The 15,021-nt window shown below is 39.8% G+C and overlaps 1 protein-coding gene across 2 annotated transcripts in view; it reads left to right on the top strand.

The window, feature by feature from the left end:
- The window catches only part of LOC126248204 (sorting nexin lst-4), a 104,832-nt gene that overhangs the window by 51,147 nt on the left and 38,664 nt on the right, over positions 1-15,021 (top strand). For both annotated transcript variants that reach the window (XM_049949009.1, XM_049949010.1), the window contains exons 6-8: positions 447-572; positions 3,606-3,720; positions 9,656-9,890. In XM_049949009.1, the coding sequence (XP_049804966.1) occupies positions 447-572; positions 3,606-3,720; positions 9,656-9,890 (476 nt within the window). The remainder of the gene's footprint in view (positions 1-446; positions 573-3,605; positions 3,721-9,655; positions 9,891-15,021) is intronic.

Below are 15,021 nucleotides of genomic sequence, written 5' to 3'. Positions count from 1 at the left end.
CAAATCAAATACATGCAAAGCCCAGATCTTGTAGAATTAGTTTCCATAAATGTAGGGACTGATGACCTAGCAGTTTGGTCCCTTCCCCCCCTCTTTTAAACCAACCAACCAACCAACCAACCATAAAAGTAGAGTAACTGCTTACGATCAATGGCCTTGGAATGCAGTACATGAATTTTGAGTGTTGGTGAAGTATAGTACTGGCATAAAGTGTAATGCCATTTCTAATTCCCTATTGCTATCAATAAACAACACTGAACTTAATTTATCATTGTTACTGGTTCGGAGCTGATATATGTAACAAAGTAAATAAATTTTTCATTTCATTTGAATTTAATAAATTAGTTGTTAAACCTGTTGGATATCTTAGGATTATATGTATTATAAAAAAAATGTCGTACATTTAATGGAGATATTGTAATTTTATTGTTCTTACATTGCTGTAGGAAACAGAAGATGGAGTAATGTGGAACCCTATTAAGGAGAGGTACAGTTGCCAAGTAGCATCACCTAAAAAGGAATCAAAACTCAAGGGCTTGAAAAGTTTCATTGCTTATCAGCTAACACCTTCTGTAAGTATATTCTCATTCAAATGACAGTTTTGTCAGTGGCATTTAATTGGATTCAAATTTTGTAGCTGTGTACATGTCAGTGTGCTCCTTGAGATTTGTAGTTGTTGTATCCAATACAGTCACACATTTATGTGAAAAATCGATATTCCAGAACATTTTGTAAAACATATTGTTTTGGTATGTACTGAGTGTAGAGGATCAGGGGTTAATAGAATGTCAATTTCCGACAATCTCCACATTAAATAATACAGTTACTTCAAATCTGGTAATCAGATAAGTCATGTAGATGCACTCAAAAAAATCCAAATGAGCTTGTTTCATCTACATTAATGTGTGACGAGGAAGAAATGGGCAGGTGGGCAGAGCGGTAGCACATGATGCTCAGCATGTTCTAATAGCATGACATCTAGAGTTCAGGGAATTTTATATATTGTTGTTTCGTGGTCTACACCTTACTTTCTGTTGACCGACTTTGAAGCATGAGGTTGCCTTTTCACTTCAAACTGTGTACTCAGTATCCTCTATTTTCCCAAAGTTTTCAGACTTTCTGCTGTACTCCTTTCTTACTTCAAAAGAAATTGTTTTATTGCCATGTATTCTAAAACTTTTGCTCTTCATAAAGTCGGGAGGACGACGGTTAAATCCCGCGTCCATCCATCCTGATTTAGGTTTTCCGTGATTTCCCTAAATCACTCCAGGCAAATGTCGGGATAGTTCCTTTGAAAGGGCACGGCCGACTTCCTTCCCTAATGCAATGAGACCGATGACCTCACTGTTTGGTCTTTTCCCCCCAAACAATCCAATCCAAATCTTCATAAAGTCATCCATCTCCATGGAGTGAAGTGACTTTTAGGTGGTATTTATGTACACAACCCATTATGAATTACTAGCTGTTTTCCAGTCCATGTGTACTCATGTGGGAATCTAGTGTTAAGTGGGAAATAGGCATCAGAGTGTAACTATTACCTCGTACTTACCTTACCCCTTATTATTTTTCTCATACGTCTTCTGTACAGTGTGGCTGCTGTTTATGCATGTTACAAAAAAATGCAGCTACTTCTCCAATTCCTGTGACATTAAATAAATACTTTATAAATGTCAAGTGTTGTGTGTGACTGGCAGAAGTGGATGTGAGTTGTAGAAGAAGATTCAATCACAAATATAAGAGCACCTGACATGATGCAATTTACATGGTGATTGACTTGTGACTTTGACCATTGTTTCATTTGGTTCATAGTTGCACATTTGAGTGATAATTGTCGAAATAGTTGGTTAGTCATTTCATGGAAAGTGTTCAACTTTTTTTTGAGATAATCAGATAATGTTTTACTAGTTTAATGTCATTATCACATACTATGTGGAACAATGAAGTACTAAGATTTAGTGAAGAACTATGATTTAGTGTTCCTTAGGAGGATATATGTGTGCCCTCACCCACATACATGCATATGCACCATGTGTAATTGTTCCTTAGCTCTTGGGTAAAGCAGTTTCACAAAAAAAAAAAAAAAAAAAAAAAAAAAAAAGAGCTGCAATAATACAAAGTTGCAGTAACTAATTCCCATTTCTGGTTTACTTTTCATCTGTTAACTCAGATGATTTTAATGTGTGGCACAGGTTAGTGTAAATTCACAGTACTGTGAAAAGTTTAATATAAATTTTTTGGTTTATGTTGACATGTCACAATGGCAGCCTGTGAGGTATCAAAATGACGAATAGGTGGAATTGTTTCTGTTCTTTATGAACCATACAGAATAGTCTCACTGAACATGTGGGTGACCTAGCACACGACTGATACTCCAGTTTGCCCCAGTGGTTTCCTGTGGAGTTTAGATTGGACTTGTAGATATCATTATGGCACGGGTACAAAATTTGATTTCAGTTTGTTAACTCAGTGCGGTGTGCATGCTGTTGTCTAGGGTCCACACCCCAAGGAAGGAAAATGACCACACTGTCACCAAATGTCACTATTGCTCCAACACAGTTCTCTAAATATGGTTTGTCAGAGGCATGTCTGTTCTACATGTATTGTGACACCTCCCACAGCACAGATCAATGATGTATTGCCTATACTGCTCCAGTTTTGCGATGTCTGGGCAGCTGCATGTGTACCAAAGGTAATTATCAGCTTTTGGGTTTTCCAGTGATTTCTCCACCTGAGCTGCAACAGGTGTCCTCTGCAATAGCTAATAAACATAACTGACATTTGGTTATAACAGTGGGGTGTAGTATAGTTGTGGGATTGCATATCAGTTAATTTCTTAGGACTACCAGAGATACCATTGCCAATAGTGTTTTCATGATGTTTCCACTTTGTGGTATCATCATCAGCAGGTAACTTGGATACATACAGCTATAATGTAGTCTGATGAAACACAAGAATGCATAGGATGCAACACTATTGCTCAGTTTGTACTCTCTTCATTAACTTATTGTTTCAAGAAAGATTATAATGCTTACACATTGTGCATGCAGTAATACACACATGAATGCTAAGGAACAAAGAGCACTTCCTATGGTGCGTCTAGAGATTTTTCGCAGCAGTAATCTCTATATTATAATTCCACATTATATTTTCATTTAATATTTTTTCATGGAATCAAGTTGACCTTTCAGCCAATGTCAAGACAAGTAAGTAACTAACTTTAAATTGGACATAAGTACCCATTTATTTCTGGAGACCCCAGATAACTCTTAATTTGACCTCTTGTGAAATTGAGAACATGCTTCACAGGCGACAGATATTAATGCAGTGCCACGGTGGAAATTACCAACTATATCTGGCACATGTGCCTTGAATTTTTCTGTATTTCAACTTTGAACAGAGTGTAGGAATCTCAAGTAATACATAGCAACGCTAATCCACTGTGGACTCGCCTTGAGGAAATAAGAGCAATTGACGATGACTTTGCTGCATGCTTAATTGAAGCAGTTAGTTTATATTGAAAAATCTAACATAATATATTAAAATACTAAAATTTGTATGCCTTATCTTGCTGCTCACTATTGAATGTTACTTTCTCCACTGTCCAGTTCAACAACATCCAGGTTTCTAGACGGTACAAACACTTCGATTGGTTGCACGAGCGCTTGGAGGAAAAATTCAGTTTGATACCAATTCCACCTCTGCCAGATAAACAGATTTCAGGTACTGTAAGTGAATAGTTCTTAAGTTATGATGCATATGTTCAGGAATTGTAAAATGTTGCTAAATTTTAATTTTCTGTAATTTATCTTTACCTCATTTGTATTTTCCAAGCAAATAATCTCATTTCCTGTAAAAATTAATAGTTATAATATAAACAATGGTAACTCACGGCATGAATATCAACAATGTAGGAAACGATAGCTTGCTACTTACTGTAAAGATGGCATGTTAAGTTGCAGACAGACACAGTTAAGACACTTACACATAAGCTTTCGGCCACAGCATTAGTCAGAAAGAGAGAAACGCACACCGTTCATTCACACAAGCAAACACACATCACACACACTTGACTGCCAACTCTGGCAGCTCAGGCCAGAATTATGGCATTCTGGCCTGAGCTGCCAGAGTGGACGGTCTTGTTTGTGAGGTGTGCTTGCTTGTGTGAACAAATGATGTGTGTTTCTCTTTTTCTGAGGAAGGGTGTGGCCGAAAGTTTATGTGGAAGTTCTTTTAATTGTGCCTGTCTGCAACTTAATGTGTCATCTTTATGGTGAGTAGTAATCTATCTTTTCTACATTTTAGCTATAGCTTAATTATGGCATTCTACCATCTTCTTGATTCTGTAAAAACTGTAAGTCATTCAGTCACCACAAGTACCATTTAGAGTCCTTAAGATTGTAAGTGCTGCATGTTAAAAGAACCCCTCTTTGGGATCAGATAAACACTGCCAAAATTGAAGATATATCAGCCATAGTGTTCTCAGACGATGCTTGTCTTCTCAGATCAAATATAGAAATGATTACTATGATATTAGTAAACTGAAGGAACAATTGGGGAAAGGTCCCAGATGTAGTATCTTTTATTGAAGGTTATAATAACCAAATAGTATTAGGAACAGGAAGTTCGTTGAAATTGAAAGTGAATAGCAATGAAATCCTAAGTTCTGATTGGAATATTTGTTGCAAGGATAGGTTAGTCACAAACGGTAGCGGTGAATTTATTCTGGTAAAGAATTCGATAATATCTACTGAGATTATCATGGATTCTGAATGTGGATTAATCTGGATGAAATTAAGCATCAAAGGTCAGTCAAAAATGGTAATCAGATGCATGTCTGGTTCGGGAGCTGTAGTATTAGAGCACTTCAGGGAGAACTTTCAGAATGTAATTAATTACTTTGCTGATCATGCTGTTGTAATAGGGGTGACTTCAACTTGCCAGGAGTAAATTGGGAGAGTCATGCGATAAAGACTGATGCCAGAGACAAGGATTTGTGACATTCTGAATGTCTTATCTGAAAACTACTGAGAGCAGATAATTAGAGAACCAGCTTGTGATGGTAACATCTTAGATCACCTAGCAAGAAACAGACCTCACTTCATTGAGTTGGGTAATGTAGAGGAAGGTGTCGGTGATCGTAAGTCTATGTTGGCAAATAAGACTACTGATATTACAAAGAATGTTAAGGAAAGCAGGAAAATATTTTTGCTTTGCAAGGGTGACAGGATTCAAATTGCAGAGTATCTGAGTAGTGAAATCAATCTGCCTCTGCCTCTAGTTGGGCACTGCTACCTCACACCATTCTGTATGAAGTCGTGTGCCACCTGCCCCGTCTGCCTGCACCCCTAACTAGCCCACATACGGCTCCCCACTCTCCCACGAGCTGCGCTAGACACTTCCCCCCCAACTCCCTTCTGCCTCCCCACTCCACTCCACCCCACCCCACCGACAGTAGGCCAGGAAAGATCTGGCAGTTGACTGAGCACCATGTAGGGAGATGAACGTGTGTGTGTGTGTGTGTGTGTGTGTGTGTGTGTGTGTGTGTGTGTGTGTTTTTTCTCTCCACACAAACCTGGAAAAGGAAGTGCAAAGTGCATTTCGAAAGCTAGCAAAGCTCTATACCTTCTGTTTGTGTAACTATTGACAACACAGCACTTCCGCCTTTTGATGAGTCATCTGCTTTCTTTCTAAATAATTCATAATGTCCAACTGAAATTTATCACCACGTCCTGTGTCCTTCAGGACTGCTGTGATGACATCTTCAGTTACATGGATTTGGTGTTTGCTAACTGTGTAGGGCTGATTTCAAAACAAGAATATTTACAGAACAAATGTTATAGATCTCACATCAGAGCATTTTAGTTAAGAGCCGATGAGCAGTTGTATCGGGACACAATTTGATGTGTGCAGGGTCTATATTAAAAGTACCATTGTTCAGTCATATTCGGACATAAGTTCTATAATATTTTATGTAGCAGTCTGTTTAAACGCTTACACTTTGATGAGTCTGATATGAATATTGCGATAGCGTAAATGGAGTGTTAGTGTGAAACAATAGGGAAATATTGAGAAAAATGCACCAACTGCAAGTTATGCATTCTAAAACATGCTAACCTAGTGTAACCCCTTCTTGTTACTTTAGTTCATCCGTCTCTGAAGTTGTCTGAAAATTGAAAAGCTCATTCATTAGGCACTTTTCGCTTTTATTGACAATGCATCACCAACAGTTTGGATTGTAACTAAGAGTAGACATTTTGTCCCATTGATATTTTTTTATAGAGTGGATGACAATTTTGCTTACGAATAATATAATAGACACCTTACTGTCGGCACTTTGTTCCTTTTTTCACATCTCACCATAGCTGCTTCATCTTTGAAGTAATCACAAACTGGAATGAAACTGTAACTGCAATAGTGCACTTGTTTACTTTTCTTCACAGATTTTTGAATCCTATTTTTCTGTTATTGTGAAAGATTTGCTTCACAGTTTGCTTTTTTTATTTCAAACTATGAAGCTTATGAAATTTGTTTGTGGGTGTTTGCATTTTGTAATGAGTATGTTGTTATCCTTTCAGTTGTTGTTATTTGTGCCAATGAAAGCAATCACAAGAAAAATAGTTTTCACATGTATAGCATCAAAATGAACATTATTTACTCATAACTTTAGTAGTGTCTGGGGATGCTGAAAAAGCAAATCGCTTCTGGTAATGAGTTTTTTAATTTGTAATTCACTTAAGGCAGAAAACAGAAAAACTTACAACAGTTGCCAAAAAGGAGATGCACAAATAATTTCCATTGTTATTTATTTGTGGTGTTGGAGTTGCAGTTGGTGCATTTTGATATCATTTGTAACTTCAGTTGAGACCTAACTCATATTTATAGAAATGTGAATAACTCGCATTGGTTTGTACTAGCTATTTCTGCTGCTGTCAATGTGGTGGCACCTGGCACATCTTCTAAGTGATTCACTGCCAGCTGAAGAAACACATTGGATGAGCAAATGTATTGTCTATCGCTAGTCTGATCAAGAATTGGCAATGTTGTGGAATATGTTTGACTTCTATGTGGATGTTAATTTATTGCCTGCAGTGGTTCAGAATTATCCTGGTAAATTCACTCCATGTTTTCCTGTCATTAGAGTAGATAATCTGAATGATCCTCTTCAAAAGGAAGACACAGAGGTAGCAAATTATTTGAGTCCAGGAAGCTCATTTAAACAGAAACTGCACCTTATTTCGCCATTTATGTTGAGAATTCTGTCTTGGCCATCATTGGGGCAACAAGGGAAGGGAATGAAGTTTGCTACAGTTGTACGTTAGCTAAGTGGTAATGTTTGTTGTCAGGCTAATCTTGCTGGAGAAAAGATTTCACCTGTCCTGTGAAAGAGGCACTTCTAGGCAGATTGACAAGAGATCTAACGACAACTTCTCACGCTTTGTTTTGTTGCTACCTTGTTTCTGTGCCCTGTAGATGTAAAGGTGAGAAACCTCCAGATTTGCACACTTTCTGCTTCTGTCAGTTGTATTAATTGTAGTAACGAATGATCTGTTTGCTGGATTTTGTTAAGTATTTAATCCTACTGCTACATTTGCATATTTTTGTAGTTGTCCTACCTCACTATTAAAGTGAACTGAATGTACACAAGGACCGCTTCGTAGCCCAATGCGTGTATTATCTTGCTTATTTGTGACAATTTGGGATACTTTGTTTTACTAAAAAGGACTTGCTTCACAATGTTATCATGATAAGTTGTAATTTATTTGCATTAGTACAGTGCATACTAAGTCATGGTTTTTTGTTAGTTTGTTGAACACAGCAGATAAACATAAGAAATACATTAAACAGCAGCAGTATAATCTGCCACACTAACAGTCTCACAATGTGTAGATACTTTCTGGACTTGAGGCCTGCAGATATGTTGGCAGCACTTCGTTTCCTTGCATATTATGCTGTGGAAGGGACATTAAAGGCATACAGTTCAACGTAACTGTAAGGCGAGGGGTCTCACGAATTCTGTCACTGACTGTACCTTTCCTATAGTCGGGCAGGTTTCTACAGATTTGCATATCACCTCGAGCCATTCCTGTTATGTTTGCACCTCAACCTCATGTTTTAGGCATTTTTGTCACATTTTTGCTTACTTTATTTGTTGCAGATTTTACATTTCTTCTTTCATCAATCAGATCTAATATTTCTTATACTATCCAACAGCTGTTACTGGGCTTTCTTACTGATTTTCCTCTGGCGCCTTCACTATTTCATCTTCAAAAGCTACCCTCCTCCTAATTTATTCCCTTGTTTGCTGTTGATGAACACACCCATTAATTTCTAGTTCTTTCAACTTACCTAGGTCTCATTTTAAACTACTACTTTTTTGCAGTTCCTTCAGTATTAGTTTGCATTTCATAATCAGTAAATTAGGGCCAATCTACAGAAACTCATGGATAAGTTTTTCAATTTAAAAACTGGTTTTTAAATCTTCCTTATATAATTTAGTAGAAACCTTTTTGTTTCAATCTCTCTTCCATGAATACTACTGTCTTTTTTTGTGTTTGCAGTGGTAAATCAGGTAAATCATATTCTGTGCAAATTTCTACCGTATGGTTTCCTTTCATTCCTTTCCAGCAGTTCATAGCTTCTTACAATTTTTCATTTTCTTCCATTTCCCACTATTGAATTCCAGTTCCTCCTCATAATTTATTTTTGTCTCATTTGATGTACTGAATAATTTCATTTAGCTCATCATACATATCTATGATCTCTTCCACATCATAAACTTTTCCATTATTTCCTATTCTGCAGACCTAGTAGGCATATATACTATTTCTACTGTGGTGGGTTGCAGCTTTGTGACTTTTGGATTATAATAATCCAGTCACTGCCCTGTTCATAGTAGTTTGCTTGCATTCATGTTTCCTTATTCATTATTAGACCTACATCTGCATTACTCTTATTTGATTTTGTGTTGCTAACACTGTATCCACTTGATTGTATCTTCTATTCTTTCTGCGTATGCAGTTCACTAATCGCCACAGCATCAAACTTCAATCAATTTCTTTCCAAGTTCTGTAACCTCCCTTCATGGTTAAGGATTCTGACTTCCCATGCTCTGAGCCGTACATTTGAAAATTAGTTTTTTTCTTATCATGACATCCTCCTGAGTAGTTCCTGTAGATCCTAATGAAAGATTTTACCCACACAGTTCAGCTACATGTCATCATAAACCATAACAATAGTTGTTTCTTTTTGCTTGCAGCTGTGCTGCACAATCAACAGGACAGAGCCATCCTAAATAATATTAAGAGGCCAGATCAAATATACATACAGACCTTTTCTACTGAAGAGCCTGTTACCCTTCTTCATTGACCACATTTAATGTAGCCTCTCCACAGATTTCCTTCCAGTATGTTTGCACTTAAGGTTCAGCTAGCTGTCTGTCCAGCTGAGGCACACAAGCCATCTTCCCACATCAAAGTATGTGGTTTCTCCCTCTATACCCACCCCCATCCCCACCCCTAGGTACTGTGAACCAAGTAGGGCAAAAAGGAATGCGTGTTCTACTAAAATTTGAAATTGGTTGTGCTGTAAACTAATAACCCTACTTCAAATGCCTTATCTAGTGAATTATATTTTGGTAAATTTTAATTTTCCATAGGAAGATATGAAGAACAGTTCATTGAGCACAGGAGAGTCCAGTTGCAAAACTTTGTAAACTGTATATGCAGGCATCCAGTCCTCTCACAGTGCGAAGTGTGGCAACATTTCATTACCTGCACTGACGAGAAAAGATGGAAAACAGGAAAAAGGAAAGCAGAGAAAGATGAACTAGTAGGTGCAAATTACTTTATGGCATTGCAAGCACCAGAGCGAAATCTTGACATTCCATGGCTGTAAGTACATACTAAAAATTTATCCATATGTAATGTGTGTATTGTTATAGGATACAGACTTTATCAGAATTTGAAGTACTTTCTACAGATTGTAGCTGTTACATAAGATAGTTTGTGTAATTTTGATTTGTGTGATTATTTAGTACAGATGACCACGATCTCTGACCTGTGATTCTGATTAGAGTACTGTGAGGAAATCAACATTTTATGTTTGTGGACGTGTTTGACATCATTTGTAGACATCCATCTATTAGAAGTGCCTTGTCAGTTTACGTACCAGCTTTCAACTATCTTGTCATGTAGGAATGCATGGGTGCCACCTTTACATTATGAGGGATTTTAAACTAAATCAAGTTATTCAGCATGAACTTCAACTGACTAATATTGTAACTCTTTTGTTTGCGTATCTATTTTCCTATTCATCACAAATTGACTCCAGTATGCTAAAACCATCACACTGTGAAATGATCATTGTATCTGAATTTGGCTATGCTAGTGCATAAGGCAACCTTTCATTCAACCATTTAAATCCCTGGGTATCATATGTGATTGAAGCTAATAGAAGAGCAATGTCAATAGCTTCTATGTTACAGTATATTATAAATAGGTGCAGCAAGCACATAGAGGAACACGACTAAGAGACCCTCACCATTTATTCCAAAGAAAAATTATTTTGAACATTCTGATGCCACTAATCCAAGATAATGATCTCCATAGAAAGAACATTGCCAATGAGCAGCATGTTTGAATTTGACATGGTATATATGTCCTGGGAAACCTGGGAAAAATATGGGAATTTTTGTATCCAGGAAAAAGCCTGGAATTTTTTACTACTGCAGAGTAATACTGCAGCAATAAAACACAAACAAGAGAATAACACCAAAATAAAACTTCAGTTGCAAAGAAAGTGTGAAATATCAACAAAACACAGTGCACACAGAAGCAGACTGTTGACTGCAAAATGTGTCAAAGGCTTCAGGACAAAACCTATGCAGTACAGTGTAACAGCAAACTGCTTTCAACGAGTGTGACGTCACGCTGTTACTCTTTACATTTCTAACAGGTAGTGGGAAAATATTGAGAATTATGGTTTGAGAAGGATTACTTTCAAAGTAAATTTCTTTTTATGCAAGATGAATTTTGTTACGTGTAAGAATGTGTGATGAATTTCTTAAATCGCAGAGCATTTGATTCTCATTCAAAACTTACCTCTTTGAGGGCCAGCCACTTAGAAAAATTTTGGGCCCAGAAGACCAGCCATTTAAGCCATTACTTAAAATTTGACCGCCACATTTGTGTTTGATACATCTGAAAGGTTTACACACACTGAAAATGACTAAGCTTCAAGATTGGTTTTTCATATTATTTTAGTTCTTTCTTAGGTTACAGCTTACGCAATAATGATAGCAAAAAGTGTAATTGAATGAGCGAAGGAGAAAAGGATAACATTCCAAGGAAAGGGAAATTAGACTGAGATAGCTGTTTTGTAGCCAGCTCTATCTGCTATCTAGCGAATGGAGAGTGGGGAATATTCCAATAGAACTTCAATGATATAAGTGAGATTGAAAACGATTGAGTGAAAGAGAGAGAGAGAGAGAGATAATATTCCAGGAATGTTATTCTTTCTCCACTCAAAGGTACATAATCATTTTAGATGCTTATGCTTAGAAATGGTGAGAGATTGAGTCGACAGTGAGGGGTCGATTTGTTGATAGCTTCTGTAACAATGAAAGTTGGAGCCGCTTGTTGCATGGGTGTTTGTATTCAGTAGGTAGTAGATATTTCTCAGCAAGAGAAGCGTTCTTTTGTGTTCTGTGAAAAATGTCAGTTAGATGAGGATGTGACGGAGTCTGGAAGGAAGTGAGGTACAGTGAACAAAGATAAACATTCAAAAGGAAATGGAGAAACTACCCTGATAACGGATTGAAGAATTTGTCACAAGCAAGGGTTATTTGGTGGAGGCTAAAAGAACTGGACCAGATTGTGAATGTCATAAGAAGTGCATGGCTAGTTTCACTGCTACAGAGAAACAGTGTGATCAAAACTTTGTACAGTGGACACCAAAAAATTATCCACACATCTATTAGGATTGATAGAAAGTGACAATGTTGCTACACATTGACCAACCACAGAAAATTCCAAACAAAACACATCATTCTTCAAATACTTCGCCATGTCCGATGGAACTTCCAGGTTACTGCCTGTTAAGTAGTTACTCTAAGCTGCAAGTCTGATTTCATACCCTGCAGCTGATTTATTGCAGGTAACTTGTAGCTGTCTCCCTTGCGGGTCCGGGCATTAGAATAGGCCCGAGGTATTCCTGCCTGTTGTAAGAAGCGACTAAAAGGAGTGTCTTACTTTTTGGTCCTAAGAGTTCAGGTCCAATTCTGTGGTTTGACCTTCCACTTTCAAAATTTTGCAGAAGTGCTGGCTATATGGGGAAGGACGCTTTACATGGTACACAAGTGCCCTTAGATTTGATCTCCTGAATCTCTTGTTATGGCTTTGCATATCCACCTGCGATTCAACTCTTTGGGCGAGGACACTTTCTGGAGTATGTCTTCTTCTTCCATTGTCTCCTGTCCTCTTTCACTCCCATGACAATATTAGATTTCTCTGTACCTAATATCCAGCACGGTAGCCAGTCTGTTGTGGTGGGACCATCATGTACCCATTTGGTGGTAGCCCCCTGACAACACAGGGATCGCACTGCTGATGCCTGAGCTGTAAACTCCCCATATATGCCAAGGAGTAGATGCCTGTCTTCCTGGGGTGTCAGGACTTCTGGCAACGGCCATAAAGACAGTTGGCCTTTGCTCTATGTTGGGTGGCGCCCGTGCGGAGAGCCCCTGATCAGAGTGGGTGGCATCAGGGCGGATGACCCGCAGTGAAGCGGACCGAGTCATCTCTTGCTGGTGGCTGTACGGCACCAGCAGTCTCTATGAAGGGCAAGATTGAATACAATGCCTACAGGTATGACCCTAAATAGTTTCCCTCCCTCGCTACACCATGGGAGGAATGTAGAGCTACAGAACTGAGAGAGCTATATTCGCCTCGGTTTTTAGTCTGCAGCAGAACTGATGGCGACTTTTTTTCTACCGCTGAAGCCTCAATTTTTCATTGAACACCTTGAGGATAAGTTTGGAGAAGTGACAGCTCTGTCAAAGATGCGAAACGGCGCAGTCTTGATTCAGACAGCATTCCCAGCCCAATCCCGAGTGTAACTCGCCTGTAACAAGCTGGGTGATATTCTTATTTCCGTCACTCCTCATAAAAGCCTAAACATGGTCCAGGGGATTATTTTTCATCATGACCACCTCTTGCAGTTTGACAACGAGCTCCGCACCAATTTAGAATGGCGGGGTGTTAATTTCACCTGGTGCGTTTACAGAGGACCCAAAGACAACAGGGTTGCTACTGGTGCCTTCATCTTGGCCTTTGAGGGTGATTGATTGCCTGTAAAGGTCAAGGTGAGGGTTTACTGCTGTGATGTTAAACCATACGTCCCTCCTCCTATGCGGTGTTTTAAGTGCTGGAAGTTGGGCCACATGTCTTTCCGCTGCACTTCCAGCGCCACGTCAAGACTGTGGATGTCCACTGCATCTAGATACTTAATGTGCGCCACCTCCAACTTGCATCAGCTGTGGAGAACACCACTCCCCCTTCTGGCCAGACTGCCCAGTACTCCAAAAGGAGCAGAAAATTATGGAGTACAAGACCCTGAACAGGTTGGCTTACGCAGAGGCTAAACATAAATTCGGAAGATTACACCCCATTCAGTTAACGTCGACATTTACTGCAGCTACATCATCATCACCACCATCACCATCACCATCACCATCACCACCACCACCACCACCACCACCACCACCGCCATCCCAAATGCTAGTGGTTCCTCACTCTGTGCCACGAACAGTGGGCCCTTGAGGCCACCAGAATAATCCACCCCTTTGGTGGTAGGGGTAATCTTCCTCCGTTGCTCCCAAAGCACCTACTTTGGGAGCAAAGCCCCCCCCCCCCCCCCCAAACGCAGAGGACATCGGTTCCCTCCCCCCTATCAGAGAAGCAACAGCCTCCTTTGGCTCCTCTCGTGCGGAAGGGGTCCCTTGGGGCCCCCTCTTCCAAGGTCTCCACTATTGCCACGGCAGACACTCACCAGTGGCTCAAGGAGCCAAAAGCTGGTGGACAAAGGGCTTCATGATCTTCCTCCATGCCTGAAGCTGCATCGGAGAAATCTAACCCGCAAGTCCCTGAAGAGAAGTGAGGGAGCAAGCAAAATAAGTAGTAATCTGTTAAGAAACAGGACCCTCTGGTGGTCCCAACACCACCACTCCCTATCAGTTAAGCATCTGAGGATGGAGTGAAGATCTTAGTGTCCGCTCACTGATGCCTCATCCACCATAGAAATGGCTACAAATACTCAGTTGGAGGCAGCAGGTGACACAGAGGCATAACCTGCCTCCTTACCCACTTCATGCCTGCCCAGCCTCACGATAATGTCATCCTCCAGTGGAATTGCAGCGGTTTTTTCCACTGCCTGGCTGAGCTACGGCAGCACTTAAGCTTTAACGTGCTTTCTGCATTGCCCTCAAGGAAACCTGGTTCCTGGGAATGCGGACCCCTGCCCTCTGTGGCTATAAGGGATATTGTAGGAACCGTGGCAACTATAATAGTGTGTCAGGTGGAGTGAACGTGTGCCCTTTCAAACCCCGCTGGAAGCTGTGGCTGTCAGGATAAGGATGACTCGGGAAATAACTGTCTGCAATGTGTATCTTCCTCCAGATGGTGCAGTACCCCTGAATGCATTGGCTGCACAGATTGATCAACTCCCTAAACCATTCCAATTTTTGGGAGGTTTTAATGCCCATAATCCCTTGTGGGGTGGCACTATGCTTACTGGCAGAGGCAGAGATGTCAAAACTTTACTGTCTCAGTTCGACCTCTGCCTCTTAAATACTGGGGCCACCACACATTTCAATGTGGCTCTTGGTAGTTACTCGGCCATTGATTTATCTGTTTGCAGCCCAGAACTTCTCCCATCTATCCACTGGAGAGGACATGACGACCTGTGTGGTAGTGAACACTTCCCCATGTTCCTGTCACTGCCCTGGCATCAGGCCCACGGGCACCT

Source organism: Schistocerca nitens, chromosome 3 (assembly GCF_023898315.1).
Source record: "Schistocerca nitens isolate TAMUIC-IGC-003100 chromosome 3, iqSchNite1.1, whole genome shotgun sequence".
NCBI lineage: Eukaryota > Metazoa > Arthropoda > Insecta > Orthoptera > Acrididae > Schistocerca > Schistocerca nitens.
This window is presented reverse-complemented; position numbering and strand designations above follow the sequence as displayed.